General features: G+C 38.3%; 1 protein-coding gene across 1 annotated transcript; it reads left to right on the top strand.

Annotated features, from left to right (window-relative positions):
• Window positions 1-6,629: 6,629 nt before the first annotated feature.
• On the top strand, window positions 6,630-12,354 carry LOC130047063 (uncharacterized). Its single transcript, XM_056141261.1, has 2 exons — window positions 6,630-7,434; window positions 11,983-12,354. The coding sequence occupies exons 1-2, from the start codon at window positions 7,179-7,181 to the stop codon at window positions 12,075-12,077; spliced, it is 351 nt and encodes a 116-aa protein (XP_055997236.1). The 5' UTR covers window positions 6,630-7,178; the 3' UTR covers window positions 12,078-12,354.
• Window positions 12,355-12,920: the final 566 nt, after the last annotated feature.

Raw genomic sequence — 12,920 nt, 5'->3', positions numbered from 1 at the left:
AGCCCCAAACATGCATCACTGAAGTGAGGTGGATGTGGGCCCGAACCTATTAGTTTACTTGTTTTAACTTGTACGACTTTAGTACTGTAAATTGCCCCCTGCTTTAGAAGCAGGTGGGGGAAACAACCAGGTTTTGGAGCAGAAACAGTCATCACATACCATTACCGACTCCCCAGTTCGGCCACATACATTGGAAGAATGTCCCCCACAAAAAACTTGTAAGATTAAAAACTGATTGAAACTCAAAATACAATAAAGAATACACGTATCAACACTTCGCGAAAGTTACGTGCCTTGTCCGCCATCTCCCGGATAAAAATCGCATTTCCCTACGTTGGCCTTTGTAATTGTCCTATCTGTAGCTTTGACATCTGTTATTTTTCCATCAACTTCAGTCAACTACAATATGCCCCAGATTGGGGCAACCCATTAACTTGTATGAAAACTTGGTAATTGGCTAAAATTCAAAGTAATAACATCTTACATTTGGTAAGGTAAAGAAGGAAAACTTGGTTTTTCACCGATTGACCTTTGGTTGACCCCGCAAAGGGACGTAACTCGCGGTGAAGTGTTGATAGGTGTATTACATGGATAAGAATAAGTCATTTGACCAAACCACAGTACTTGAAACTGGAGTTGCACAAAAATTACAGTAAACGCACAATTGGCAAACAGCAACAAGCACGAAATGATAAATTACTTGTGCGGCGGGTAAGAAAAACCTTGACATTTGAATAAAAGAAAGAATAAAAGAAGAAAAAATTCCAAGGCCGCTTGATATTGTTGAGAAATAATTGATTTCCCAGGACCGACATACAGACGAGTGTCATCTGTTCGGAACAACTCAATCTCAGTAGCCTTGATGACATGGTTGTGTCCAATGTACAAACCTCTAACCTGGTTAGCCATGAATTTTTATCATGCAACTATGGGCAACATGCCAGTATCTTCTCGGTACTGAAAACGTGTCGTAGGAGTGTCATCCGCATGAAAAGAACAATATATAAGTAATGGGAGGGGGGCTATAAATATACCTTAATTAGTAGTGTTGGGCAGATAATTTGACAAACTAGGGGTTTGCCGGTTTGGTTGGTCTTGGACCTATGTGAAAATACGAACGCTTGACCTAGCTGGTTTTGAGAAACTTGTGGAATCGACGATGACAAAACTTACTGACTGCGCAAACCGTAAAAATGCCAATGAAAAAGGCTGCTGAAAAAAATAAGACATGATTAAAGGGGGAAAAAAAAGGCGAGCGACATACCGATGTTAAAGCACGAAAGACTTTAACAAATAATTGGTAAGATATAGGAAGTATTGATATATTGAGGCACCTATAAACCGCTTGACACCTTCTAGGGATGAGATAAATTTGATTGGTTGTTTATGTACATCAACCAAAATTCGCTGTGAATTTTGCCCCAAGACATAGCAGGGTTGGAGGCCTTACGGAGTCGGAATTGGTCGTCATACTTTTGCCAATTTTGTGAACGATTAGCTGCAAGCTTTATATCTCGCATGTACTTAAGCATTTCTTGGGCCGTTTGACTATGTTGAAGTACAATGCTCATGTAAATCATGAAGGCTGATGTCCACTTTTCTATGCTCAAAAAGGAGTTAAGTTGGCGCTTGACTACGCATAGCTTGCCATTGACAAGTTGTAAATCCCCGTGGGACTCAAATTGCTCCAATTCCGTAGCAGATTTGAGTAGGACAGACAGATCAATAAATCCCCCCTCCCATATTTTTTGCTTGAGTTTAAGCGAGACATGACTGCCGATATCATCGCATGCAGATGTAATTTGACAAGGTAAAGCGAAGGGTAAATATGCCGCTTGGTTCAACAAAAAATTGCAAGACTCACCCGGGTTATCCGGTGTACATGTATTACGCGGGTATGTTAAGGATTCCCTTATAGAATATCACAGTGCACTTTATGCCTTTACTTCTCTGAACTACCAATATGACGTCATAATGGAAAATGACGTCAAGTCACTGCAAACTTGAGCTGTTATGACGGGGAGAGTGTCAAAAACTCTAGACCTTATTTCAAACTGCCTACAAGATGTCAGAACGCTATTGCAAAATTCACGTGTCTGAATTGTATTTTAATATCTGATATGTCCGAATATTTTAAAATAGTTTGTTTAATTACCTTGATTGAAATTCAACGTGTTTACACTGCTTTCGAAAAATATACTTTTGAAATGTACTCTGTTTTATACCAGTGATAAGAGGTAGAGTTTATGATGTGTTTATAAAAGAGTCTAGCGCAGGTAATTTATGAGGATTCATTTGAGATATATTACGGAAATCGTAAGAGGAGTTTGTTCTCTACCCGAATCTTGCTTGGTTAAATGTATGATGGCTTTGTTTGAATACAGTTTACCCTCAAATGTGTAGGTTAGTGTGTCGGTAAGTTGAACTCTTCGTGAAATACGTGCATTTTGTACGCAAGTAATACTACCATTTTTCCCAAGCACATTTCGAGTACACAAGGATACGGTGAGTTCATTTATCAAACAAAAAGTTAAAAATAATTGTTAAATGAGCGTCGCTGAAGCGATTTATGTGAAACATCTCTAACAATTATAAATGACCGTCACGTGATCATCGAAGTCATGTGATACCATAACAGATATGCTAATATATAGCCTCGAGAACCTTCTATATAATTTGTCTGTACTTAAGTATATAAATTACAAGTGAAAACCAAAAACCGACCTCGCAATCGAATGTATGTTTTGAACGCATTTCAAACTCCGGGAAGCCTTAACATAGCTGCGTATCGATTGGGAATCGAGGGACCTCCTCAGGGGGCTGTGACTGCCCTTCTGCAGGGGCTAGTCGATCCGTCCAAGGTGTGGCCGTGTGATTTGGACTTCGTTCCCGGAGTTGAGCTGTTGTCCGACGATTACGTTTCATCCCGACCCCCCTGGCCGGGGATCTCTGGGTCGCTGCTCGTTTTTTAGGTGGCATTCCTAATGTAGGAAAAAATTGTCAAAAAGCTATGTGTCGGGAATAAATCCAAAAAGGGGATAAAAAACTTCGGCCATGTGCTTGGTTTCCGCCTCTAATACAAGAACCACGTTGCTGCTTCGGTTGGAAAAAGTGTAATGAATGGGTTCGATCACAGGGAGTACCGAGTGTGACGTAGTGCATACAAATTAACTTGTACCATCTAGCCGCTAAAGTCACGTAGACCCGACCTACAGGGTGTATCAAAATTAATACGGACTATTTGATATAAACTCAAATAATCTCGATTATTTCAAGCTCACAGGGATACATATATATATATATATATATATATATATATATATATATATATATATATATATATATATATATCGAATCGAGATATGAATGAAAGTTATCATAGACTAAACATATGTCGATACGATATATCCCTGTAAACTCGAAATAGAAGACACCACAGAGTTATCCACATCTGCTTCGTACTTAGATATCTTGTTGAGAAAAATAGGAAACTAGCATCTTCATTTTACGATAAACGGAATGATTTAAGCTTTTCATGTACTTGTTTTGAATTTCTAAAATAATTGATTGAGGACATTTAAAGGAAAAGTGTAAACTTTTGTGCGAATATGATGTATACATAGACACACAAAGACACTTTATGAATTGTGCTCCTTTTTTAGCTGGCCTGTTTCGTTTGTAATATACAAGTTCGACAGGGGAATCGGATTACTGAAATGTTTCAGGAAGATGTGAACGTGCGTATTCATTGTTATTACGTAATCGTTGTTATTAAAGCGGTTAAGATTTCGTGTCTATTTGTAGTATGATATTGCTTGGAACTCGCTGTATTACATCTTGAGTTTTGGATCTGATTAGTCATCAACACTTTCTACAAACTTATGTCGCAATTTACAAATGTTAGTATGGATATGTAGTTTTAAGACACAGAATAATTATCCTCTGCATCAAATAAAGCGTTTGTTTTGTGATTTCAGATTCTATGTTACTTTGAGTGATTTGAGTGAATGGTGTATATGGTCAAAACTGCGTAATAAAACCGAGGACCCTGAAATGTTTACAACACGTTACACGTTATGGAAACATGAACCGAAAATTAAAAGAAAACTGTTCATCAACTTCTCCAATTTAGCGCAAATTTCTCCATTGTTTGAACACTTTTGTATTACGTTAACGCTTTGTCATTGTCTTAAAGGGACTGATTCACGATTTCCCCCAAAATTTTGTTTTTCACTGTCCAACTATCTAGTTTGTATTGCTTATAGGAGTTATGAGATTACTCACTGTTCGTTATCTTCACCTTGCTTTTAATAATCACAATCTTGTCTAAAGTGTTTAAAAGATTTCACATCAAAATTAAGGTTATACATTATCACAGAAGCTCAATTTTGAGATTTTATTATTTGTGTTGTAAACAAAGATTGCGGTATGTTATTGTCGAAATTTTTAATTGGAATGGTTATCGATCTACGTTTATCAAATATATCACATTTCAAGCATTCTCTGTGTAAAATGTGTAATTTAAATGATACAATTGATGACTATGCAAAATTAAGATGCTTTATATTAAAAAATTAATATTTCACTGGTTTGTTTGTTTACTTATAAAGTCTTTGTTTACATAACACAGATTTCAGGGTAAAATATATTTATTTTTGAATTTAGATGGTCAAATGTTTGGCTCTCAATATTAAATGGGTTATATTTTTCGTGTTTAATATAAAACTTGAAGACTATCTTTAATATTTCTTTATTGTAGTAACACTTGTCCATTGTGATGAAAGTGCAGTAAATTTCTCCATTGTTGTAACAATTTGTTTATTGTTTTAACACTTCTTTGTGTTACATGAAAGGCGAAGGAAACGAACTGTGATCAATCTCATAACTCCTATAAGCAATACAAAAATAGAGAGTTGGAAAAACACGCCCTGTATATACTAGAAGTGGGATCAGGAATAAGCATCTCTTGTCGTCTGGTCACACTTCTCTATTGTATCAACAGATTTCCGTATGAATTCTCTTATATGTTATTTTCTTTTTATCTCACCTTAGCTTCATTACATTCACATTTTTGCTTGAGTTTAGCGGATACAATATATAAAGTTGTTATGTATCTGGATGTCGTTCTCATTTGTAAACAGCATGTCCAGGAACATTTGGATTGGACTGTATTAACATCTGCCCAGATGGATATTATGGACATGGATGTAAACAGAAATGCAATTGTTTGCCAGCTGAATTTTGCCACAAAATCCATGGTTGTTTAGGTAAGTTTCATTCTTGTGTAGTTGGTATGAAGGAAACAAAAAAGCGAAGCTTGCTAAATTAAGTTTATTTCACTTTAAACCTGGAGATCGTGACGTCTCTACATTTTAGGAGACATAAACATTCCATAGAAACAAAATACACTTATTAAAATCTTGCATATTTTATCATAGATAGACATTAACGTCAAAAAACAACTCAACCTTCTGACAAACGGGATGATTTCAGCTTCTCCATTATTAACTTCCCATATCTGTGTAGCAATATTCCATTATCATATACATATGGTGTTTATGAAAGGTGAATATATCAAACAGTGATCAATCTCATAACTACTATAAACAATACAAAATAGAGAGCTGGGCAAGGACCAATGGATATAACAGAGATAGGATCAGGTGCTTAGCACGAGTAAGCATCCCTGTCGACCGGTTACACCAGCGGTGAGCCCCGTATTTTGATCAGGAAAAGGCAGTTATCCATAGGCATATCTCGCAATTGATACGATATACTCGAGCTTGTTCTGCGTTTCATAAATGCCGCATTTACTACAATTAAAACGTTGCTAATCGCGAGAGAGCTGTGGTGAAGTATTCATTATTTTTGCTTTAAAAACAAGCTTAGGGAGAGTCAGCCAGTAAATGTTTCATAAATCAGATGAATATATAAAATAGCCACAACGTTGCTCATCTTGGTATTCAAGAGTGACGATACACAGTGTTTGTCTTTCACTGAAAATGAAACACCCTGAATCGTCATGAAGATGATGCTTACTAAGAGATAATGTCATTTATCTTAATTCGTTTAAATAATCTTAAAATCTTCTCAAGATCACAAAGTCAATCCAAAGAAATAATTCGAAGTGACATATTCTAACTAGCTGCAAAACGACGAAAAAATGCCGTGAATGACACAGTGTGTTTATACTAAAGTTACGAATGTCGGTGAATTCACCATACGCTACAAAGTTTGATCAAAAGGCAAAAAAACTTAAATTGTGAAATTTGTATGTCCTTGTCAATATTATATCTATTTGTCTATGTCCACCTATACTGGGATTTAAGAATCATTTGAAAACAAATTACATGTCATGAATTTATAAAATTGGTGGATTTTTAAAGTTGCTAAAACCAAAACTTAATATATTGTTGAAAAGAGGTTTAAATAAGTCATTTATACACGCACGCACACACACACACACACACACACACACACACACACACACACACACACACACACACACACACACACACACACACACACACACACACACACACATATATATATATATATATATATATATATATATATATATCAAGTAGAAGCTGAAAAGTGAAAATAACAAACATCGATCAATCTCATAATCAGAGTTAACTCCTTAGAGTTCACTCCTTTTATGCCGACCAGCAACTCATCATCAACATATACAAAGAAAGATAACTCTCATGTAATGAGAGTGACATGCACGTCTTCAGTACATGCTTATAAGAGCATGTGTAACGAGGAAGCTTCCTTTTCCAACTTGTAGCTGCTGCGATTAAGACGTGTTTAACATTCCGAATCTGCAGGCAATCTCTAAGGCGTATCCTTGTAGACACCAATATCGGTCTCTCTTGTAGGTATACTGTAGGTAAAACTGGACAGTACGGTAGGTCCCTAATTATCCTTTTAGTTCGATGATGCTGGATTGAATTCTGATGTTTGCTTAAGCCTGCGTCTGAGTTTCGGTCATGCCTCATGGCGTCGCCATTTTGAAAAAACGTGCGAATTCAATTTCATTTACAATTTAGCTATTAATTATCAATTAATAAGTATTAATTACAATTTCCTCTATAATTACTGGGGTTAGATATAATTATAGATATAAACAGATACATGTTTATATAATTTATAAAAGTTTACTGTAGTTCATCATGCTCCGAGTTAAACGGAGGACCAGGAACGTTCCATATATTGGTCCAGCGGCTGGGACAAGAGGAGCCGCATCCAAGACGACGACGGCTCACGCCTCTGCCAGACCTACAACGGTGACAACTCCCATGGCCACTGACCTCCCTACTCAGCCTAGCCTGCCAGTTATCCCGCTAAGCACCCCGCCAGTTGTGGACCCCCATCAACAGGTTATGGCTAACTTCCCGATTAATGAAAACAGGGGAGAACAAATTTCAGGTGAAAATGTTACCAATACCATGCACTCTTATCATGAGCCTGCTATAGCACCACTAGTTAGTGTTGGCGACGAGTTGGCCGTTCACATTGAACAAACAATCAAGGAAAAAATTTGAACCGAGATTACATTGAATTATCTAAGTTAATACAGTCTGAATTTGAAATGTCCAATGAACAACGGGTTTCAGTTGTCAATGGCCAGCTTGTCATTCAACCAAAAAATCCACCTAAACGAATTACATCAATACATACTTGGACAGATGCATTTTTAATCTTCGCAAATATATACTTAACGAGGCACCCTGTTGATCTCCAGGGCATACTCAAGTATATGCACATAGTTAGACTGGCAGCAAACAGATCAGTTAGTGGGTGGATCGAATATGATAGGCAATTCAGGCTACGCCTGTCAAAGAATCCTAACATTTCCTGGGGTTCCGTTGATGCTGAGCTATGGCTCTTGTTTATTTCTAACCAAAGCCAATTACCCCCCACTCAACCGACCCATAAATGTTTCGACTTTAACTTTAAGGGTTCATGCCTTCGCCAGCCCTGTAATTACCTCCACTTATGCATTTATTATAATAAGTCCCATCCTAGACTACATTGTTGGGTCAATCAAAGTAACCCATCTCTTCAGGCTAACATCCCAAACCCAACATCCAACCCTCAACCCAGGCAACCGTTAAGTCAGCACAATTTTCGTCCCTTCAACCCCCGAGCACAGTCCAATTCCCATCAACGTCAAAGAAATATGGAACCAAGGTTCAACACCCATTAATCATTCCATTTTGAAAAATTACCTTCGTGATCATCCTGATACTCAGTTAGTCCAGCACGTTGTGAATGGTTTTAGACACGGTTTCAGTTTAAATTACACAGGATTAAGACTCTTGGTTTCGGCAAAAAATTTGAAATCTGCAACTCAGCATCAGGTTGAATTACTCCAGATAATTCATAAAGAAATTAGTTTAGGTCGTATGACTGGTCCTTTTCACCATCGCCCTTTGTCAAATTTAAGGTGCAACCCAGTTGGGGTTTTGCCTAAAAAAGATGGGAGTTGGCGACTAATCACCAACTTATCTTCTCCAATTGGAAATAGTGTAAATGAGTTTATCGACCCGAAATTGTGTTCAGTTGCTTACGCATCATTTGATCAGGCTATCCAAATGATTCAAAGGTTAAGGAAGGGGGCATTATTGTGCAAAATGGATTTATCTAGTGCTTTTAGGTTGTTACCAGTACACCCTGCTGATTTTTCTTTGCTGGGTATTTGCGTAGGTGACCAATTCTTCATTGATAAATGCATGCCATTCGGTTGCTCTATTGCTTGCGCAACTTTTGAGAAGTTTTCCTCATTACTACATTGGATAGTAGCTACCCAATCACACAACAGTAATATTATTCATTACCTCGACGATTTCTTGTTTGTTGGTAAGCCATTGTCTGATCATTGTTATAACCTCTCTCTAGTTTTCAGACAAACTTGTAGAGCAATCGGGGTTCCAATCAATGACAAAAAACTGAGGGTCCAACTACCAAACTTACATTTCTAGGTTTGGGCATTGACACAATTAGCCAAACAATCTTCATACCTGAACAGAAGTGCATCGAGCTCAAACAAGCCTTGGCCTATTTATCGTCGTCCAAGAAGGTCACACTTGCACAAATGCAGTCTTTGTGTGGTTCTTTAAATTTTTTTGCAAAGGCAGTCCCAGGTAGTCGGGCATTCAACCGTCGATTTTATAATTCTACCATTGGTATCCGTAAACCACACTTTCGACTTCGTGTCACGATAGGCATGAAACAGGATGCAAGGGTTTGGTTAGACTTCCTTGAAAACTTCAATGGCCGTGCTCCATTTCCAGATCTCCTATGGTCATCAAATACTGCGTTAAACCTATTTACGGATAGCTGCGCATCTTGCGGAGGCGGTGCATTTTACAACAACAGTTGGCTTGTTATTAAGTGGCCTAGTACCTGGGATTCTCAGGTTCTCCGAGACATAACATTCCTCGAGTTAGTTCCTATTCTGTGTGCATTCTGGGTATGGGCGGGTAGCTTTGAGTCTAAAAAATTGTTACTACATACAGACAATTTGGCTTTGGTCCACATCTTAAATTCACAATCAAGCAAATCGCAAAGGGTCATGCAGTTAGTACGCCCATTAGTGCTGCTCTGCTTAAGACACAATATACAAATAAAAGCGGTTCATATTCCTGGATGTCGGAATTCCATTGCTGATGCTATTTCTCGCTTTCAGTGGGACCGCTTCAAATCCCTTGCCCCACAGGCAGAGAAATATCCGTCACGGATACCTCCAGCAATATGGCAAGTCTTGAGTATCGAATAGAAGCACTTTTAGCAGCTGCAGTTTCCAAAAACACCGCGGCTACTTATAGCAGGGCTCTAGACTCATTTACAGAATTTCGGTCTAAGTACAACCTTCCATCCTTTTGGCCACCTTCTGTGGACCAAATTGTTTATTACTTAGCTTATCTATCAGCAAAGAACATATCATTTTCCACAGCAAAATGCTACTTAAGCGGGCTAAGTTACCATTTGCAAATTCAAGGTAAAGAAGACACAACTAAAGTTTTTATTGTTAAGAAGATGTTAGAAGGCATGCATCGTTTAAACCCATTAAAGGACATAAGGACACCTATTTCGTTGCCCCTATTAAATCGGGTTACATTGGCACTTCCTTCAGTCTGTAAAAATTATTACGAGGCAACTTTGTTTACTGTTGCTTTTCATTTGGCCTTCTTTGTATTACTTAGAGTTAGCGAGCTAACAGTCTCTACAAACACTTCATACGCAATTTCCTTTCATGATCTTGGGTTCTATAAGAACCAAATTAAACTGCGTATTAGGGGTTCGAAGACTGATCAGTATGCAGTGGGTTCCATTGTTCAGATATATCTCAATCATGAAACCTCTACACTATTTCAATCGTTACAACATTATCTGCACTCTAGACCAACATCACCTGGCCCTTTATTACTCCACTTAAACGGTAAGCCACTCACTTCTTATCAGTTTACTTCAATCTTGCACAAAGCATTACGGTTCATTGAAGTCGACACATCTACATTTAAATCCCATTCATTTAGAATAGGGGGTGCAACCCATATGCATCTCTCGGGGGTCCCAGAAGAACATATCAAAATTAAGGGTAGATGGAAGTCTAACGCAGTTAAATCCTATATTCGTGTATGAATTGTCATTATAGGCTTGGTGCTTGCAACATTATACTGGTCACTAACAGTACGTTAAGTTTGCAGGTATCCACACAGTCGTATGGATAGTCGGATCATCTTTGATATATCATGCATGCAACTACACTAAACCCTATTTTGGTAATCAGCACCTCAACCTACTACCCAAGAACATTGCCATTAGATGGTTTGGTCAGAGGGGCATGACCTGGGAGCATATGGAATCCAAGATACAAAGGCTAGTTGTTCAATTTGGTCCTCCCGATGTTTTGATGTTACATTGCGGTGGTAATAGCATCGGGACCATGTCACTTAGACAATTGCAAAGATTTATGAAGCAAACTATGTATACACTTTATCAATTATTGCCAAATTGCAGATTCATTTGGTCTGAAATCTTACCTCGTACTTATTATCGTCATATGTTCTCATTAAATGCAGCAGAAATGTCCCGCAAGAGAATAAATAGTGCAATGAGTGCATTTATCATTCAACGGGGTGGGGGTTATATTTCGTACCCTGATCTCAAATCATGTTCCCCGGTCTTGTTTCGAGACGGGGTACACTTAACTGACGTTGGTCAAACTATATTCCTGAACACCATTCAGGGGGGCCTTTTCACTATTATTAGGGAGGAGGTTCAGCACTTTCCGTCTCGAGCAGTTAATTGAGGTCGTTGATCCATACTGGGCAGTTCGTCATGGCAGGGGCCAAAATTTGCTGCATGTGGCTGATGTCTACACGCACCTTGCTTCACTGTAGGTACTCGTCGACATGTGGCCGAATTTTGAACTTTGAAGCCTGCCCTAGATTTCTGTTGTTTTCCAGGGTCTGGGGCCAATAATTGGGCTTCTGTCATTTTCTCATTTTCATTGATATTGCTATGCCATACACTGTTGACAAAGTCGGTGTAGCTCATTGTCGTTGTATATATTATTGGTGTTTCTATTTGTCATTGATTCACCTTGTATACTCATTTGCCATAACTCGTGGCATCGTTGTTATTGTCAAGAATTTGCTCTATATATATAAAGCCATGACAAAAACTGCCAAATCAGTCTTGGTGTTGATGTGTCGTCATAATCAGAGTTAACTCCTTAGAGTTCACTCCTTTTATGCCGACCAGCAACTCATCATCAACATATACAAAGAAAGATAACTCTCATGTAATGAGAGTGACATGCACGTCTTCAGTACATGCTTATAAGAGCATGTGTAACGAGGAAGCTTCCTTTTCCAACTTGTAGCTGTTGCGATTAAGACCCATCCCACCCAACCCGTTTCTGATATATTTCGGATATTTCTGTTTTTGTTTCAATTTTCTTTTCAGGTATTGGGCGATCCTTGGAAACATACCGATACATAATAGACGTCGTGGCTTTATACAGATGTGTATTCTGGTGGAACCGTTGGTTCTTACACTGACTTGGCCGAATGTTGAACTTTGAAGCCTGCCCTAGATTTCTGTTGTTTTCCAGGGTCTGGGGCCAATAATTGGGCTTCTTTCATTTTCTCATTTTCATTGATATTGCTATGCCATACACTGTTGACAAAGTCGGTGTAGCTCATTGTCGTTGTACATTATTGGTGTTTATATTTGTCATTGATTCACCTTGTATACTCATTTGCCATAACTCGTGGCATCGTTGTTATTGTCAAGAATTTGCTCTCTATATATAAAGCCATGGCAAAAACTGCCAAATCAGTCTTGGTGTTGATGTGTCGTCATAACTCCTATAAACACAGACCCATGGATATACCAGAGGTGGGATCAGGTGTCTAGGAGGAGTAAGCATTCCCTGTCGACCAGTTACACCCACCATGAGCCCAAATCTTGATCAGGTAAACGCGGTTATCCGTAGTGAAAATCAGTGTGCCAAGAACGACCCAACGATCGGTATGAAACGCGTCAGAGACCATTCGAGCTAATGATAGGTTTATTGGCAAACTAGATCATTATAACAAGCATATAATTTGCAAAATGCTGTCTATAAACGAGAGTGTTGGAACTCCATCACCATCAACTTGTTTGCCAATAGTGTGCTTCGATTTAAAAACAGACCATAAGCAGAACAAGCGATTGGGTATCGAATCAGTTAAGAGACATAAACACTACATGCATGTGCTAATGGAATATTGCTACAGAAATATGGGAAGTTGACGATGGAGAAGTTGCAATCATCCTGTTTGTGATAAAGTTGAGTAGATAATTTGCCGTTAATATCTACTTTTAATAAAATATCTAAGAATGAAGCAGAAGTGGACGAC

Source organism: Ostrea edulis, chromosome 6 (assembly GCF_947568905.1).
Source record: "Ostrea edulis chromosome 6, xbOstEdul1.1, whole genome shotgun sequence".
NCBI lineage: Eukaryota > Metazoa > Mollusca > Bivalvia > Ostreida > Ostreidae > Ostrea > Ostrea edulis.
The sequence above is the reverse complement of the archived record's forward strand: the minus strand, read 5'-3'. Positions and strand labels throughout refer to the sequence as shown.

Excerpts from the sequence above, each read along its gene's own strand:
- LOC130047063 (XM_056141261.1), top strand. The coding sequence starts at position 7,179 with ATGCTCCGAGTTAAACGGAGGACCAGGAACGTTCCATATATTGGTCCA. Across the intron at positions 7,435-11,982 it reads CAGGGGAGAACAAATTTCAG|GTATTGGGCGATCCTTGGAA; the intron begins GTGAAAATGTTA and ends TTTTCTTTTCAG.